Source organism: Manduca sexta, unplaced genomic scaffold, assembly GCF_014839805.1.
Source record: "Manduca sexta isolate Smith_Timp_Sample1 unplaced genomic scaffold, JHU_Msex_v1.0 HiC_scaffold_2149, whole genome shotgun sequence".
Classification (NCBI taxonomy): Eukaryota; Metazoa; Arthropoda; class Insecta; order Lepidoptera; family Sphingidae; genus Manduca; species Manduca sexta.
In genome coordinates this window covers 1-20,611 of record NW_023593084.1, presented here as the reverse complement: position 1 = coordinate 20,611, position 20,611 = coordinate 1, and the positions used below count along the sequence as shown (strand labels likewise).

Genomic DNA, 20,611 nt, shown 5'->3' with positions numbered 1-20,611 from the left:
TTTATGGGCCGTTACGTCACGTCTCAGGCATGTAACCATGAGAAGAGCGATTCGTATTTCTTTGCGTTTTGTTGTAAATGTATTAAGATTGATAATTTTTTCCTATGGTGTATAAATAATATGTAGATTATAAGAAAGAAAGAAGTTTATAGTTGAAACAAAAAAAAATAAAACCAAAAATCCTTAATAAAATAAGCAATTATTACACCAAGAATAGGTCTCCCGTTCATTTATATACTGATAACCACCTATGCAGTACGGCAGCACTGATTTTCATTTAGTAGCTCATGTGACGTACAGACATCATATATGTATACAGTTAAACTTAATAATAAAAACAGTGAAAACAGTAAGGTAAGGTAATTTTCGAAGTGAAAAAAATAAAAATACAAATTTCACGCCGTCTCGACGTCGAATCATTTTATTTGAATGATCACATTTGCACATTTTCGAAATAAATCTACTACATATAGTGTATATTGGCAATATTTTACGTTAAACATTCATAAATATCATATCAATTTAACATACGAGTATTGATGTTGAAATATTTGATTATTATACTTATTTTCATAAAATTATCTATGAGCAATTAATTGTTCGAGAATATGAATATTTAAAATTTTAACTTTAATATCAGTGTAGTAAAAGCGGATTTGAGTTTATTAAATTAATTGCAAAACAATACTAATTAGTGAAACTGGATAAACATTATAAGCTACAATATTATATTTATATCTGAAATCGTGTGTAAATCGAAATTACAAAAATATCAGGGAATTTTTAAGTATTTGTGATTTAATTTAGGAAACGCAGGAGGTATTAAATCAAATGACTACAGATATGTACATATATACCTTGCATCATATATCATAGGGTATCATAATAAGTTATAACTACAAGTAAATGAAGTAGGTTTTTGATAGCTTCTCGTAAGTCAAATATTTGATCTACAAACCTTGTGCGTTATGTTTAAATCTAAATTTTATTAAATTTATTAATATAAACAAAAAAATTTAATTATAAAATACTGTTATTGCTAAAGTATTTTGATTAGCATTACTAACGAGATTATTATTCATTATGCGTGAAAAAATGTGCTAGAGTCGGAATATAGTTTTTTTTATATAAAAGCACAGCTTAGTGATCCTCCTGCCCCTGATGATAAGTAGAGGGGGGTCCAATAGACTGTCGACGAGAGGTAATAACACCTCGGCAGTCGTCACAATTATGCCGGCCTGTTAGAACCGGATATACACAGGCCAATTCCTTAAAGCGACACACTTACGTGAACCACTATGGCCGTGGTTATGGTTGGATAGTTTAATAGAGTATGCTCAAAGTGGGATTCAAATACATTATTAAGCTGATTTAAAAGTAAACAGGAAAGATATTTTCCTTCTAAAATTTTAAAACTTCAAGCGTTCTCAAAGCGCTGTAGTGAAGATATTTATAACAAATTCAACGTTTACGTGACCTGAACACAAACTCTCTTAAACAGCTTTTCCTATTCATCTTTGCTTTATAAATAAACAAGGAATCTTTTTAAAAGAAAAAGGTTTTCGTTTAAATATAACGTGACTTAGGAGTTACGAGAGGCTGTCAAAATCATCCATCGCTAAGATGTTACGGGTATACATTCAGAAGAATAATATAATATTACCCACGGAAGCAGTAGACAAATATTTATAAAGGGTTTTTATAACATCGTTTAATAAATATTAAATTTGAAACATTTTGTTTGATAAATGGAATACGTTTGAAATATTAAGTACACAAGCGATTTATTCAACAATTGTAATATCTATTTTTAGATCGATTATGAATATTGAACTACGTTTTTGATTATATATGTTTATGAACTATATCGGTTCTTCCAATAAAAAACATTTCCAATCACCACAAATCCAGAATATTTAGCATTTAAAATGTATTATCATAATTATCTTTTATTAACGCATTCCCAATATACCACGAACTTATAATAGAAGTCGTATATTAAAGCAAAAAGCCTCCAAATTCGATTAACAGATCTTTGGCAATTGCTTCCGTGAATACATAGTTTGGCCGATATTTAATTTGTAAGCGGATGCCATTGTTTAACCTGTTCCATCGGTGACGCCAGGGCAGAGTTCCAGTGCTGTAGGGCCCGCCCCCGGGCAAACATGTACGAGCCCAGGACAAATTTGCCCAGCAAGCGATCTGCAACAAATTACTGTTAAACAATCTGGCTCTCTGGAAAATTTTATCTAGGGTTGGCAGTTTTGATTGTGTTTTGACACATAATGAGGATAAAAAAGAACAGATAACTTAAATAAAAATCTGATTGTGGTTAAAAAATGCTGGTAATGTATTTTGATGGTGGTTAAATAAAGATCTATATAGTACTGAAGGATATAATACCGACAGCTTCTACAGTACTCGTGCGTATATGAAGTACGTGTAATCTAAGTGGTAATATTTCCACATTATTTTCCACCTCAAAATGGTATTATACTAACACATAAATGCAACAACTCCTCAAGGTTAAACTGAATCTCAATTCCTATACAAATTTAAAATTCGAATTCCTTGACGTGTACTTAACGTTTTCAAAGCAAAAACGCCAAGGTTTCAGAATCTACATTGATTAATCACTCGAAACACTTCCGGGAGTAAAATGTAAATTTTGTGACGGTTTCCACCTCGTTAGTGTAATGTTCTGTATTGCTACGTAATTACATTTAGTGAAACGGTAATGAGGTGAGGCGAAATGTCATGACATCGGTGGATTTGACAAATTATTTAGGAATTAATAAACATATTTTGTCAGTGAGTTATGAAATCAGTGTAGTTTGTCATATCTTTAACTAGCTTTTGTTTGCGGCTTCGCTTGCGTGTGTGTCTTCCGGCAAAAAAATCGTACTATATATTTTCCCGGGACATATGTCGTTCCAGAATCCCAAATTATCTCTGTACCAAATTTGATCAAAATCCGTTTGGTAGGTTTTGAGTTTATAGCGTTCAGACACACAGACGTGGCAGGAAGACTTTTTTTATGCTATGTAAGGATATATACTAAATATTTTATTTTTGCTAATGTTTGCAGATAATGATACAACAACATCAGGTAAAGTGAAGTCTGTTTTAAGTTATAATTTCAATCCGTTTTTTAGCGTTAAATTCTTATTGCGCTGTTTTCTTGTACAGTCTTTCAGAAATTACTTCGAAATCTTCTTGTTTATATGTAAAAAAAATCCACGTAAACTTGTAATCCAATAGTCGAAATGCAAAGTAAGCTTGTTTGAAACTAAATACTTATTCAACAAAACAGTCTAGACACCCTAACTTTCGAATGACGTGATAACTAGAATCTAGGACCTAAATTCTAGGTTATCTTCATAAAGTGTTGGTAATTCTTTGCAACTTTATAGATTATAGTACAGAATATTTATTTGACGAAGACACGCAAAACAAAACTTTATCTATTTCTATCTTTAGATCGGTTGACCCAGTTAATGCAACCGTTTCACAGATTTAATCCTAAGCTTAGAGAACTTGCTTCAGGCTTAATAGGAAATTATTGGGAATTTTATATTAGAGCTTAGATTTAATATGACTAGGAAGATAATTAATTATATAAATGCCCTGTTATTACGGGAAGTAAAAATATATCATGGTATTATGTTGCTGTGCTGTTCGGAACCGAACTGTGCTGCTCTGGACTGAACTATGGCGGCCGGAACTAAACTGTGACTCTAAAAATTAGGCAACTTTAATTCTATTATAATATGACCGTGTATTTCTTCTATTTTTAGAATAATTTAGGCAAGTCAAAATGAAACGAAATTAATTAATTTTGAATATAAAAACCAAAGATTTATACAAGACAGTCTTCTCGAATTTATGGTAAAAAAGCTATTTCGGCTAATCAGAAATTGTTCACGGTTAAATAATTTTATGCACCAATGGTAAATGAATTGGCTTCTAGACTGACTGAACGAAGAGATGACCACCAATGGACGTAAAATAATTCCACTGAACCTAAGTGGAAATGCTTCTAGACAGACTGATTGAGGAAATGACCACCAATGGACATAATAAAATAAAAATGCTTTATTCATCACGTAGGCGAACATGGTTGGACTTATGATAAGTCAAGGTACATGAGAACATTTAATTATTACTTAATTAGATTAGCTTATATAAATAAAGACAATTTATATTGTAAATAAAATAAATGAAAAATATACCTAGTAAACAAAGAAGCCAGCTTGGGCTGGCAGGGAAGAAGAAATAAAATGATGTATATATGTATTTTTGAATAAGCAATAAGGGAGAAACGCGTCGCGATCCTCACCGGTGAGGACAATAAAAGCCCTAACCTAGCTAACCTACCAGCCTTTCACTAACTGCCTAAGCGATGACTACCCGAAGAAGAAAGGCAGAAAGAAACTCCGGGCTTTATTTTTGTCATCAATTGTCCATTCTTTTATAATATTGTTATTAAATATATATTTTTTTGAATAAGTCTTTTCTATACAAAGTCTGATTAATTATATAAGCTAATACACGCACATCACCGTAAAAGTGCGGAGAAAATCCACCTAAAAGTATTTAACAACAACTAAAAATTAACGAAAAAAACAATAATACTAAAAATTTATAAAAACTATGAAACGGTGTACAGCGTGCATACGCCTACATTTACAAACATAATATTTTCATTTCATATTTTGTCATAGATCTCGGTCAATATAATTTAGATTATAAATTTTAAGGCTGATGCAACAAAATGATCGGTCGGTCGTCTATTATACATTGATAATTCAATGAGTCAAAATTAATATGTAATTAATGTAAGTAATTGTGATGGCTTCTTAACACAAACCTTTGGCATACACGGAGTGTGGTTGCAGCGCCTGTACAGTAACGCTGGTAGTGTGCAGCTCATCAGCTCGTAGCCTGAAGTGGAAGCATTCGGACACCAGGGCGCAACCCTCGTCAGAGACTTCGACAGCAGCAGTGCGCCTCGCACGCACTCCTCGACAAGCCCGCTCCTGAGTCACTCTCACTACCATCTCGCGCTTGTTTGATGATGGATCCAGCTGTTGAAAAAATGTTGTTTTGAATATGTGGAAGATATTTACTTCTATTAATGGACATGACGAAACATTGACATACATTTAACAGACACGAACGTCCATATAAACTATTTGTTCAAAATCTGGAGTAAGAACAAAAGTTCGCTGCAGCGCTAAAACATCAATCGTCGTCTAACTAAACTTTAAACAGCTTTAAACAGAGTATAAGTATCATAGCAATACCGGATTGCAGTACACTTCAGTTGAACACAGTGAGAGTTCAGATCGGTGCTAGATCTAGTACGCAGTACATACATTTGAAATATATTTCGATTTGTTGCCGAATAGATGTTTGAAGAATGCAATCTGAGCTAATGTTATTACTTAATTCGAGAGGGTAGTGACCGACCTGGTTATAGAAACCAGGTCTTCAAGTTCACAGTGAATGTTCTGCCACTAGGTCAAACAATTTCCAACATCATTGCGAACACTTCGAAATAATTATTTAATTTATTATTCCAGAGATCACGAGTAAAACAATTAGCAACACGTTCACCCCTGACCTAGTTCACCTTTTCTCTTCTGCGAATTTATTTTGTTTACAGATTTTTACGCTTCACGCATTTTAATTATTTAAAGCACTCTACATTAATTGTTCTTCTTTTCTTTTACATTGTTTCGTATTTCTACCTTTATAATAGTATTTAATATGCAAATAATCCTGCCCACATATTAAAATAAGCATTATGTAGTAAGTGTTAAGGGCTATAATTTTAGGTTAAACAACAAAAAGCTATATCAGAAAGCAAACCAATTATAGCACAATATGTTTCACACAAAAGTCTTTTTAGTTTCATGCGTCGCTCGCTCATGGAAACTGTAGTAAAGTTTTATAGAATGGATTGATAATGAGAATAAAGATAATAAGTGATCTTCACCATTATATAAGGACTTACAATATATCGCATAAAGCAATATCAATTATTGCCAGCAATAATCGTACGCAATTATTGCTTAAAAAGTCGCCTTTGAAAATGTGCGAAGGCTAGACAATGCTCGCAGTGAAGTATAGTCTTGTCAGTTACTCAAAAGACGATTATTGCTAACAATAAAAATTATGCTACAACACGTCTAAATGAGGCTTAAGAATTATAAATGGGCTCTTGGCCTAAAGGAACGGAATAGGTATTAGGTAAGGGTAGGAAACATTTGGGCCTCCGGAAATAAAAAATTGCGATTTGCATTAAGATGTTTTTTGTAATTGTAGCTTTCATTTCATATCCTTTCATAATATTTACCGAATCTTTTTGTTTTACCACGTATAAATTTATTTTTTGAGGATGAAAAGATGATTTTGAAAGTATAAGAAATAGATTTTCACTGCCTTGTTTATAATAGGAAAATAAAATGTTTTAGGCTATCTGGAATGTTCTAGATATATGTCCTAAATACTACTCTTGAGACAGATTTCCAGTAAACCTAAGAAAATCTAGAAAGTGAATTACTTAGCAAAATTATGTTAGACATTTATTCACATTTTTTTTTAGTTTGTATAGGAATTTCGCTAGAACTCAAGTATATATATTTGCTGAGATCTTTCTTTAGCTCTGCATGATAAATTAACTTATAATGAAAATGGATTTGACGGTTTCAAACGTTTGTATCTGTGTTTAGTTTTAATCAAGTGCAAAGTTCTCATTCATTGTCCATTTGAGTATAGTAGAGTATAATCTGTTAATTAAAACAAGTGAAATTATTAAGCGTCACTTAATTAATGAGTGTAAGTCTGGAATATGGTTACCAGATTGTAAAATTCATTGTCCATTTGAGTATTATAGGGTACTAGCGACCCGCCCCGGCTTTGCACGGGTGCAATGCTGATACTAAATACACTACAGAAAAACTGTGAACGTTGTATATAAAAACATAGCAAACTGTTATTTTGTTATGTTATAACAGGGTATAACATAACAAAATAACAGTTTTTCTCCACTATTTAATGGATGTTATTATTATACATATAAACCTTCCTCTTGAATCACTCTATCTATTAAAAAAAAACCGCATCAAAATCCGTTGCGTAGTTTTAAAGATTTAAGCACACATAGGGACAGAGAAAGCGACTTTGTTTTGTACTATGTAGTGATAATTAGAACAAGCAAAATTGTTAAGTGTCACTTAGTTAATAAGAGTAAGTCCGAAATATGGTACTAGATTGTAAAATAGTTTTAGACGACGGGCGAAAGTGAAATGCTTTAATTAATTTCCACAAACAAGGTGAAACTCATTTAAAATTCAAATCAAATCCGCACCCTTATAAAACCGTTTTACTTAACCTGTGACCTGTTGGTGTAGTACGGAGAATTGCACTCCTTTACATCCATGTCAAGATAGACCAAATCCATGTTAATAAAACGATATTACTAAAACTGAAGTATTCAAGCTTACATAATTTCACGCATCACGCATTTATCCCCGAAGGCGTATGCAAAGACGCAACCAGGGCATCCACATTTTACCAAGTGTGTTCCGTGCCATGATGTGATAGGGGGCGAGCCTATCGCCATATCAAGCTGATATTGAGCAGAAAAACCCAAATATCACTTTTCCCGACCTGGGATTCGAACTCAGGACCTCAGAACACTGCCGCATCACGCAAGCAGTACAACTATACCACCGAGGCAGTCATAGTATTTGCAATTTATGCAGTCAAAATGTTGTTCTTACCTTTAATCCGCGAGATTCTATCACGGTTACTGTAAGTCGATGTAGGTTTTCATTGTACAGTAACGACACCAGTATTTCGCCCAAGTCTGATGTTGGTTCTTGAAGATCCTGTAAAATTGTCAGATTGATAATAATACGTACTAAAACATACGCTAATTGTCTATTAAGATTCAATTTATACAGTACTAGCTGTGACTGCAACCTCGTCCGCGTAAAAAACAATGTGACACAAAATTTTTCCCGTGTAAATCCCGACCCACAAGATTTTTTACAACCACACGACTTCTTCAACAGTAATCGTTATATTTCAGTAAATTCACATAAAACCGTAATGTGTTATTAACTTAAACCTTCCTCAAGAATTGCACTATCTTTAAGTAAAAACGGTACAAAAATCCGTTTAGTAGATTTCGAGAAAATGGATCACATACAGACAGACAGTTTTTGGGGACTTTGATAATATGTATAGATTACCTTTTCAATGTCAAGCTTGTACAGCTGCGGTTCTTCGTCTGGAGCTACTCCTTCCAATTCAGTTAGTGGTAGAATGATGTGGCCGATCAGTTGTTTACCCTTGCCTACTCGTCCCACATCAACAACCGACAGCTTCAGGGTTAGGCTTTCGATTTTACCAGGTGGGATCTGCAATAAAATTGCCGTTATGATACTGTATTGTTAATTTCGACAGCTGCAATTAACACTACTCTAACTTGAAAACTTTGCAGGAGAGACGTTCAAAGGGAAAATAATATATATATATATACACACACACACACACACACATATATATATATATATATATATGTGTGTGTGTGTTGTGATACTAGAGCTTTCTTAGTGAGCGTTTTGTGTAATTCAAGAATTCTTAATTTTATACCAAAAAAAAAAGAGTTTTTGTAAGCTTATAAAAGATAAAGAAATAACAATTTTGCATTCTGACGGAAATTATCCAGAAATTGATTTAGCGTAGTGTTAATTGCTGGTATCGATTTGGCCAAGGTGCGTTTACGGTAACTTCCAAAGAAAACCATAATATTATAATAATAATATCAGCCCTGTATTTTATATTGTCCCACTGCTGGGCAAGGGCCTCTTCTACTTTCGAGCGGCATTAGGCCTTAGTCCACCACGCTGGCCTAGTGCGGTTTGGCAGACTTCATATACCCTTAAAATTCTTGGAGAATTTCTAAGGTATGCAGGTTTCCTTTACCGTTAAAGCAAGCGATGATTCACAAAGTAAACCCTGAACTTTAGAAGGGCAGAGAGTTGTTTTAAAAATTTAATTGTTAATAAAACAAAATAGTTTAATGTTTTAAAATTGTTAGTATGCCATAAAATATCATAATTCTAAAATCTAAAGTATAAAATAAATTTTACCTTTATAATATTCTACAGGAATTTAAAAAGCTGGTCAAAGAAATTCTATTACGGAAAGAACCTGTCTTGGAACGTCTAAACCTTAATACCGTGGAAGTCTTAATATGAAAGGCGTTGAAAGGCATCATTTTCCTTTTACTAAAAAACGTTTTCTATTTGCTAAATGAAATAACCTCGTCTATAGGTTAACGTTGTAGCCGGTTAAGTAAAAATAATCCGCAGCGAACACGACAGTAACTCCAAAGCTAAAAATAGACAATATTACTCTTATGTTAACTAAAGAAATTCAAAGTTTTAGAGCATAAGTTTGTGTTAGTTTATGTACTTCTGCGGATCTTAACTCGCTTGTACGAGATCACGGGGTCTCCACTTGGGATTTTAAAGTTTGCCTGAAAATCTTGCAGTAAAGATAAAATATGATTATTAGAATCGCAGCGGGTTTCTTGAATCTCAAGTTTGTTAGTTGTGATATGTAAGCAGAGCTGGACAAAATACATGCATTGCTTCAATTAATATGCGAAATATAAAATATTTTTAAATCGTATATTTGAAATTTATAATACGAAATAAAGTTTATCAACTATTTTTATTTCAAATACAAATTAGAAAATAGTCGGGCGTTAGATAATTCAAATGGAATAGAACTAAACCAGCTACGCCCATCAGTAACAGAATAATTTCTTTTCACCAACATTAGATACCAAATATGTATTTGTATTTTAATTGCTTCCTAAAAAAATAATTTGCAATTGCTATTTCAAATACCCGACGCTAAGGTAATTTTTAGTTAATGCTAACATCTTACTGTTTAATATTAAGATTCTCGGATCGATATTTGCTTATAATTAATAGATTTAATCTATTGGATTATGTTCGTATAAATAATATTCTGTTGACTATTCTCGTCCGTTCACTTTGATCTTTGATAGCGCGATATTAAAACGATGATACTCCGAATTATGTTTTGATTAACTTGACTATGGAATTTTATAATAAAATTAAAATATAAGACTGCACAAATTATTTAAATATTTACTGAACAAATTATTTTAATATATGTAATAAGTTAAGTAGTTTGTGTAATAAATATTTTAATACTCAAATATTTTACATATTATTATTATGTTCTCTCTTCTGCTTGTATCAAGTTTTCTTTTTACAATAAAATTTACGTCACTGAATTGCAAATACCCCTGATTTGTTTTAGTTACAAAATGAAGTTAAATTAATTCAATTTATTTATTTTGACAATTTTTAAATATTTACATCAGACCTTGTTTTGTTTTAAAAACATCTAAAAATAATAATCCGATAAAATATCAGTTCTATCAAAGGAAAATAATACTCACAACTCGATCTTTAGAAGTACGCGTTGCAAGGACTTTATAGTTAGCGTTAGAATGTAAATCTTTAAAAATAACTGAAAAATAAACAGAAATTTTGAATATATTTTAATTATCAGTCTCTATCAATCTGCTTTCGGTCATGTTAAAAGCCATCAGTGAACAAGAGTAGCTGAAAGCAAAGTTCATTAGAGTAATTAAATCTTTGGCCACTGCGTTCAACGGTTCAAAGCTTTTAATCAATTTTCAATAGTCCATATAATAGTGATGTGGTTTTTTGAATGAAATACGAGTGATTTGAGTGTACAAGTCGGGAAGTTGTAAGTATATATAGCATGCTTTTGCTCGCGGCTTTGCCCGCGTGAAGGAGTTTTCCGGGATAAAAGTCCCGCTAAAAAAGGATCCGATTTAATTATATTAATGGCTTACCATTTTGGTCATAGTGGCTTCTACGTATATCTACTATGTATGTTGTCCCGGAGTTTTATTTAGAACTATTTAAGACAAACATGTATATGTACATGCATATGTAATATAGGATATATTACATCATCTTTGTCTAACTCCAACGGTTTAGGCAGCGTACGCCAAGATAATTTTATTCCGATTTACTTGATTTGTATCGTTATAATATGACCAAATTACACAAAATCATTATATATTGTAGCTTATGTGTTATTACAATGTATAACCAATATTACTGTAAAGTTTTATCCAAATCCGTTCAGTAGTTTTTCGTGAAAGAGGAACAAACATACATACATACATCTTGCCAAACTTTCGCATTTATAATATAAGTAGGATTATGAGTTAGTTCCTACACTTCGTATAAGTAATGGTGATCAAAACATCGCAAGGAAAGTTACTTACCTAAGAAATCTACATTAGAAAAGTGTTTGAAGGTATTTCCTAAGCCTGTCAAGCCGCACTAGGCCAGCGTTATGGTCAAGGACTCTCAGTAGCAAAGGAGCCCCGAGCCAACAGTGGGACAATATTTAGTACAGTAGTAGTATAGGTATTATTATTATTTGGATAGACATGAACGCTTATTTTATAGTTTTTGTAGATAAGAAATATTTTAAATGTTTCTTTTTTGTGTGAATTGTGTTTATGGATAAAACTAAGCGCTTAAAGAAATAAGTCATTCAATATTAACTGTGTAGGTACTACAGTAAAATAACCTGATGAATTCGAAGAAACTTTCTAAATTACAAAGTTCAATAAAATAAGCGAACTAAAATGTGAGCAATTCAATTGAGTTGAAAGGAAAAATCTAAATTTATTTTGTACGAAATCACTTCATCATGTGTTGTGAGAAAATGTAGTTCGAAGTTTGAAATGCTTTTATGATATCACGTTAATTTTTTTCTTCTTTAAGTTCAGGTTGTGTTTTTTTGTATTGTCATTTTGTTTTTAATATTTACTTACCTGATAAACAAATGTTTCGTCAAAGAATGGATTGCAGGTTTTCTTCTTTTGTTTCGTCTGTAGCACTCTTCGTTCGTCAGGCATCAGTTGTATTCTGTGAAATACACATCGCTGTTAATTAAATGTCTTTTGCATTACAGTAATTGATAGGCTATTTTTAATATGTAAAGTTTTATAGGAAACTATTTTTATAGAAAATACTATTGTAAGACCTCGATATTACCAACACTGAACCACAGTACTCAATATTTAAGGTAGAAAGTAGTCCAAAACAGATCGATTTCAATTCTTGAATTTAAAGCAATATAAATTGAGGACGTAATCCAAAGACCATATTTATTCTCAATGTAAAATTAACAATATAATAACAACTGTAAACGACTTAACGACGTTGTGAATAATTTGTGTAAAAAATGTATGTAATTAATTAAAGCTAAGTACTTACTTGATGTAGGGATCGCAAGCGTTGGCAAGCGCTGGAGTGCGAGAGGGCAGATGTTTCGCCTTTATTATATGCACTTGTAGCCTTTCGGTTCCAGCCTCGTACTTCAACGTGAACCACACTCGGCCCTTGGGAAATTCAAATGAAAGCTTATTACGTACACGTCATGGTGCGATTTTGCGCCGATTCATTTGTTAAAACTGTTGTTTTTTAATTATTTAATTTCGCTTTTTATATACAAATGTTTGCGTAAATTAATTATCTAGTTGTTTAGTTTTAATAAGACATATTACGTACGCGTCACTAAAAAGTGGCCTTATTTTTTTCTCACTCATGTTTTAATGTGGTATGAGGAATAAGCCGCTATAGAATGTTTTGTTTATACATATACATATGTATGTATGGCCGACAAAGGCTAAGACCTCGTTACTTGATACAACGCCTAGGTCCTCGCTACTTGATAGCTTAATATTTCCATAAAAGGAATAAATCTGGTGCTCAAATTATTTTTTGTAATTGTTTGCGGCTTCGTCAGCGTAAAACGATTTTCCGCGATAAAGTACTACTTTATACATATAAGAAGTAGCCTTATAAGAAAGCGGTAATCTCAGAAACTACTAAAACGTTTCTGAGATTACCGCTTTCAAACCCAAACTCTTCAGCTTTATATATTAGTGTAGCTGAAGATCGTAGCGCCAATATCGTGGATTTATACAAGTAACGTAAAGTAGATACAATTTCTATTGTAAGAAATCTATCGATTTTCACCAGGTGTTTCACATAAATCTAGCATTGCAGCGAATGTCTGGGCCTTAATCTTTTGAGCTGGCTCAGGTGTAAATATTTTTTAGCACGTGTTAGCAATAAATTCGCATCTGAAATATTGAAGTGTATATCAAATTCGATACCTAGTGTTGCAAATAAAATAATCCAGTTGGTGATAAATAAAAATGTCGATACATTCCTGCGCTCAGCTAAAAAGTATTTCCCGTGGGAGTTATGGATGTTCGGAACAGTGCTTTGACCTGCAAAAACGTGTCTAGGTATTTCGTAAAACCTGTTTTTCTGTTACAATGAAACAAGCGACAAACATTTTTCCTATCGAAAATTTTAGCAGCTACTGTTATTTTTTAGTAAATTCTCTGTTTATAGTTAAGAGGCCATTATATTATAATTACTTAATTTAAAATTTAGAAACTGAGTTTAATTAAAAACATTTATTCGATTTTTACCGTTTCAACTTTACCTAAAGTATTCCGTAGTTTTTTTTTAAAGATAAACACATACGAGTATATCACCAGAATTTAGTCAAATAATACATTGCTACGTTTTATTACAAACAAAAAGTATTTATGAGTTTGCTAATGCCGTACATATTTCGGGAAAGGAATGTTTTAATATACGGTGTCTCTTATTTATCGATTTACATACAATAAACAGTATACAACATTTTTTATATATTACTAGCTATTGCCAGCGGCTCCGCCCGCTTGACAGAAATTGTAAAAACTATTTTGTTTTCTATTACTCTAATAAAGACTCCCTTATTCGTTTTTATTTAATATCTATACTTTACATAAATCAGTCTGTTACAATTATATGTAAAGATAAGTGATATAAATTCAAACACATTAACATAAGGTTAATTATATTTGTATACGTGGGTAGTAGGATTTATTTTTTATCTGCTCGGATATTAACCACCGTACGACGTACACAAGGTGATGGATTATGAAAGAAATAACTTAGGATTGTAAAACGATTAGTGGATTTATTGAGAACAGTAAAGACTAGACAATGACAAAAGAGAAGTATACAATTTCTAAATTTAAAGCGGCATACTGTCAGTACTAACTCACATTGGTTATTATTGTTTGGTTTATACTCTTTGCTACTATACAGTTTCAACACAAGGGTTAACCCCTCGTAAATGTGTCGAGTTCTCGGATCAGCCTGTGTATATCAGGTTCAAATAGAGCGGTGTTGTATCAACTGGCTAGGGATAAACATGTATCGTCAATCGATACCCTATCCGGACACCACTTAGCTTACCATCAGGGGTAATGAGGTCCCGCCCTGTGGACTGGGGGCGTTTGGAGAATTCCACCACGGTATCCCCTGCCTGTCGTAAGAGGCGACTAATAGGGGCCATCGGGGGGTCGCCGGCGGGCAGCAGGGGGCTGTCCGCCCTAGTGCATTTTTGTACACGTGTATAATTAAATATGTAAAATGTGTTTCCTGTAATAAACTTTTATTCATATATAACTATATTATTGTGGGACAATCACATGCTCCCTTAATAGATTACCCCCTTACATTGGTGACCCCCTTACAAAATATTGTTCTGCAATTTTATAAGTCTACTGCCAGCAAATATTTTAAATGCTAATTAAAATTTGTCACGTGCATTAAATGTAAGATTTTGTAAGAATTCGAAATAAAACTGATCTTGTACAGGTTCAAGCAATTCTTTTCGTAGATATATTTCGTTTCGCAATACGACGTTGTCACTTTGATAAAGATATGCAGAAAAATATTTTAACAATTCGCTTAAATTGATGCCGTCTCGAAAAATTATTCAAATATTAATATTCTTGCTACAGTTTTATTTTATAGTAAAGATAAAAATAGTGGAATAAAATGCGTAAATGTCAGCTGTCATGTTATATCGTTTAACCTTTTGTCTACGTTTAAGTAGAATATTATCGTTCTATCAACTAAAGCATGTTAAGAAATGCAAATTCTTAATAATATTTGCGTCAATTTTGGCATTAGTAAATAATGAATTTATAATAATCTTTGAGAATCATTAACTACACGCCAATAATAATTCAATAAATAGCATTATAATAGTTATGGCAACTGATTGTGACCACTGCCAAATCCAATTTAGGAATCAGAGAGAAAAAATATTTGTACATTTATTTCCTAAGTAAAAATATCAAAAGCTATAAGTTGACTATCGCAGACAATGCACAAAATTTTCAATAGCTATTGTGTGTTGAAACGTATTTTGACGCAGATTTAAAACAATGGATACTGTTGTTGAGCAATTGAATAATTTTCACGGAATAATGACCTTTATCGCAACCCCCGCGAAGTTTTGTTTTCGAGGGTTGGGGGATTGTTTTATAAGATTTTCACTGACGTTGACTTTGCAAATTCGCTTTGTTTAGAGTGTTGGAAGTTGTGTACAGTTGTTTGAGGGTCATATTCGCAAGTTTTATCGAAAGGGTATATATTTATAGAGAAAAGGTTAGATCTTCGCGTTTCAATATATGTTTTGTGCTTTTGTAATTTGGTACTTATGACTGCTGTCATAAGTACCAAAAATTCATATTTTAAGCACTTAATTCTCCACTTGATGTATTGCTATGATATAGTAATCGTGTGGCTTGAAGTTCCAAATCCCAGGCTCAGAAACCAAAGTCTGTGCGGGTTTTCGTTTCGAAATAGACATCAAAGGGAATAGGAATTGAAATTCGGGACATATTTGGCGACAAGAATTTTGAAGGTACCTATATGAAGTCTGCTAATGCTCCAAACAGCATGGTGCACTAATATAGGACGTGTAATAAAACCAGCCCGAATTTTAAGATGTCCTGCGTCGCACGAATTTTCTCTGGTAGGTACTGTGTGTGAGAGCTCTATTTTTTTTTATTTATTTATCATTATTAATCAAGTAACATATAATCATTAGGGTTAGTAAAACAATACTTATATCTATAAGATAGCTTCCTCGTACTTTGAAAGGGAGAGCAAGGAACCGACTGCTAACCTTCGTTAGTTGGGTAATCCTTAATCTGAGAGCCAGTCGATTGGATTAGACTGCTTGGTTTCAGACGCTGATTTTCCTTCTTAATAATAGAAGAGGTTCATGCCACGCAGCAGGACATTACTAAATACAGTGCTGGTTTCAATATGAAAGAGATACACTCCCCAGATCCAGGGCCGGCCTTAGATATTGGGACGCCTTGTGTGAAATATTTTTGGCGCCTATTTTCATAGCGACCTTTTATTAGGTCCCACTCTAAAAATCGCTAAGGGCACCGCGGGCACCTAGAATATTTCCCCACCAAGGATAAAATGGTGCCCCATGACTCTTCACGCCTGGAACAGCTACTCTGTTCACCCTATGAACGGGCAGGATTTGTCATAATCATATGTTTGGGGAATGAAATAAGTTTAGTGAATTTGTAAAAGACACTCATTAGTTTACATTGCTTTCAACTTCTGTTTAACACTGTTAAGTATATGCTTTTGCATTACATTAGCATGTACCTTTTTGGAAGCTCTTAAGACTCATTTTACACTAATGAAGTCAGCATTCAGATGTTCTTTACATAAATTGTTCTCGAGTGCATCAATTTAAACATAAATAAGTTTAAAATATGAAATTATACGGTTCGTGAATTTCGTATGTAGCGTGTTATATTCAAATTAAATTTTGTGCAATGTCATGACATTCACGTCAAATATTTTAGATTTTAACGCCTGTTGGTAGCGAAATTTAATCTTAACCCATCACGTGTGAAATGGGATAATCGGAACATGAGGCCGTATGGAGACAAAAATTATATTGTGAAATTGCGTAGCGTGTGTTCATCAGTTTATAATTTAAATGTTTTTTAATTCAATAAAGTAATTAATGAGTCCATTTATGTGTATAAAATATATCCTGATACACTGGCATGATCCAATTCACCCCTTTTATAGTATTCGAAATAATTTTTGTATATTTCAGTAACGAAAAATGTAGCTTAACAAAATCCTTGCCCCCTTAAACCAATTGTATCCAAAAAGACTAGTTTCTCAAGTTGTACGTTTTACCAATTTTTAACCAATTACTCTGAGATTTATGAGCCAATTTCCTTTTCCTATTCTCGTTCCTCCTCTTTATTATGACGTCACAGTTCCTGTGCCAGTGTGGGTGTACACGGCGGGGGTAATCACTCATCATTACCCTACCACCTACTCGCTGGCTTTACATTACTTTTAAAACTGCAGACATAAAAACAACACTGCAGTGAAGCGAAAGTTGTAAAAGAAGAACTGTAAACATCTGATAGAATCTTTACAGCCGCCTATTTTTAAGTGTATTTTTTACTTCGTGCCACTTTGTAAGAACGTTAATAAGAGTTGCTAAAGAGTTGGGCTTGGGTATATCGTAAACACATTTTTATAATGAGTTTACGATATCCTAATAGGTACAGTTTTCGACTATGAATATGATGTGGCTTTAAAAATAAAAAAAATAAAATAAAATGCTTTATTCATCACGTAGATGAACATAGTTGCATTTATGATAAGTTAAGGTACATGAGAATAATTAATTATTATTTAAATTAAGTCGCTTATATAACTACAGATATTTTATACTGGATATGAAAAAGTACAGAGTAAACAAAGAAGCCAGCTCAGGCTGACAGGAAAAAATAAATAAAAAAACAATGTAAATCTTAATTATTTTTCTATAGGCAACGAAATATAGTTGGTATATCAAGTATCCAAACTTATAAAATACTACATACTTTATACACTTGATCGTGTACTGCTTTGTTGATATCTATATTATATACTTCATAGCAAATATTTGTTTCACCTGATAAATATATTGCTTCAACCATATATATTATTTACATTGCTTTTAAAATGTCTTCTTTTATTTTAAAGTATTTGTGAGTAGTAGTTCTGAATTCCCTACTGTGTAATAACACAACGTCTAGCTTCAAAGGTCACATTTACACAACTGCCTTCAAACATGTTGCAGTAAGAAAACTATACTTTATTCTTTAGCTCCACATTCAACTTGGAAAATTCAGTTTTGGCATTATTCAAACATGTTTCAACGAATTTAGTCACTTTAGATTTATTTTAATACTTTATTTATTAATAAAAATAATAAATATACGAAATACAGGAGTATAATAAGAAAATATGATTTCAAGTTATTCATAAAAACTAGTAGTCGTCCAGTGGTCGATATTCAATAGTGAAACCTTTCAAGTATATAGTATTACATAAGCAGAATCTTAGAATTTTTTAATGGCCCCATCTCCGTTGTCAGCAAACGTTAACAAAATTTCTTTCTCTCTCCCATGCTTATATAAGCATAGGAAGGTATAATTTTTAAAATCTTTTATATTTATATTTAGTACCCCTTATTCATAAACGTTTTTTCTAAGGACGAAGTAAAGCTGTGATAACAAGCTTGTTTCTCAATGCAAAACGGCACTGAGAAATAGGGCCGTTGTGACTATTATTATTGTATCTCAATATTAGCCAATCACAACGGCTCTATGTCTACGCAATGAGAAGACTGCCATGCCGTCAGCACTGAGAAACAGACTTGTTATCACAGCTTTACTCCTCGGTCGTTAGATAAAAAACGTCTATGAATAAGGGGGTTAGTAATTAAATAAATATTGTTGACGTAAACATTGTTTACACCCCCGTTCCCCACGTCATCGAAAATAAGCAAAACATAGATCTCCATCACCGTTTACTTAATGCTCACGTAATATTTGAACGTCCTCAAATTTAATATATTCAAGTAACACATACATAAATTATGTTTTCTTTGTTTTCCTTTTATACACAATTTTGTTTGTAAACGTGATGTAATAGTTAGTATTTCCCCTTCTAAATGAAATGCAAAGCTTTAAACGGCGAAAGTCGGTAATCAAGTCTCATAAATATTCATCACGACTAATAAACTCTTACTCGTCGGAGCTTACAATACTGTTGGCACGGCCTCTTTTATATATAAATAGCTGTTTTTCATGGTGTAGCGTTTAAAAATAAATTTCTTGTACAATTTTGTGTACAAAAGTGATGGAATAGTGATTATAAAATCGTTGATTAAAAATAACTTGATTTTTTAAATATTCGGGATTTAAAATTATTAGAATATCTTTTTAATTGTAGTCATTTTTTCCTCGTTGTAGTACCTCATAATTTAAGAAAAGTTTCGTGAAAATGAAGCCAACAGTCATTAAACATAATGTAATAATAATTTACTAAATTATTTAAATCAGATTATATCGGACAGTTGTAAAAATATTCGTATAATTTTCACAGAAATTTCTAGTTACGCGAAATGGGGCAACAATTAAGATTGCTAGTTATCTGATTTCAAAAACTCGAACACAAATTGCGAATAAATTTCAACTAACAGTGAAGCAATAAATTCTGGTAGTAAATTTCAAATGCACTTACCACGTGTCCTTCAGGCCACATAAGATCTTCATCAAGACAGTCAGTTTTATACAGCGCCGGGTCCAAAACGCCAAGGTCTGCCGTGTTTGCTGCAAACAAATAAAACAGTTAGAAACCTTTTATAGACAATAAATCCCGTTATCCATTGGCTTTTGGATATTGTTTACTGGAAAAGTAATCACTGTTTTGCTCGCGTGAAAGCCTATTTTTAACCCAGTTTACCATCTTAAGGAACAATAAAGGAAATCCTGTGTGTAAAATTTTAACTTTTAATTACAAGGATTTAAGTTGGACGTAGGCGAATTAGTCATTTAATATATATTTTTTCCTTTTGATTTAATAAGACGTTTCATTTATATTGTAAAAAATATATTTGTATTGTACAAAAGAGAAATATTTTATTTGGCTCACGGTTTCCTGCTGCGAAAACCTTGATAATAAGGAAAGTAAGTAATATATTTTCGTGCAAATATGCTGTGCCCTTTGCTTTTTGCTAAATGTTGTAAAAATGTGAGCAGCATTCAAAAATGCTCTTTGGTTTACTTGTATATAATGGTATTTTTTCCGGGATAAAAAATAGCCTATAGCACTTATATGACACTTATAGGAGTAATGTAGCATCCTATTAGTGAAAAAAATTCAAAATCGGTTTAGTAGTTCCTGCGTTTAGCGCGTTCAAACAAAATCTTTAGCTTTATATATTAAGTATACATTGTTTTAAATACTCAACTCGAATAGTTTTTTTTTTATATTTATTTATTGTATGGCAAGTTTTCGTTTTATCAATCTTCACAAAACAAGCTCGCGCCAATAAGTAATTCATGTTTGAACAAAACCGACCGCTCTGAAAGATCTCGGAAAAGTTCTGAAATACATCATCGGGATCTGGAGGTACAAAGGATCGTTAAATATTTAAGAGTTCCTATAAAAACACTGTTGTGGAGTTGTTTTCTTAAGTTTTGGATATAATACAATGGTTTATTAGATAGTGTATCAAAGAAAATTTATATTTA

General features: G+C 32.4%; 1 protein-coding gene across 1 annotated transcript; it reads right to left on the bottom strand.

Annotated features, from left to right (window-relative positions):
- Positions 1-410: 410 nt before the first annotated feature.
- On the bottom strand, positions 411-19,687 carry LOC115455790 (synaptotagmin-15; the record flags this gene model as incomplete). Its single annotated transcript, XM_037445803.1, is given in 7 exon segments — positions 411-2,202; positions 4,871-5,087; positions 7,791-7,898; positions 8,265-8,432; positions 11,939-12,032; positions 12,384-12,508; positions 19,599-19,687. Coding segments are annotated over 7 exon segments (929 nt in total), but the record flags the coding sequence as incomplete, so codon positions are not given.
- Positions 19,688-20,611: the final 924 nt, after the last annotated feature.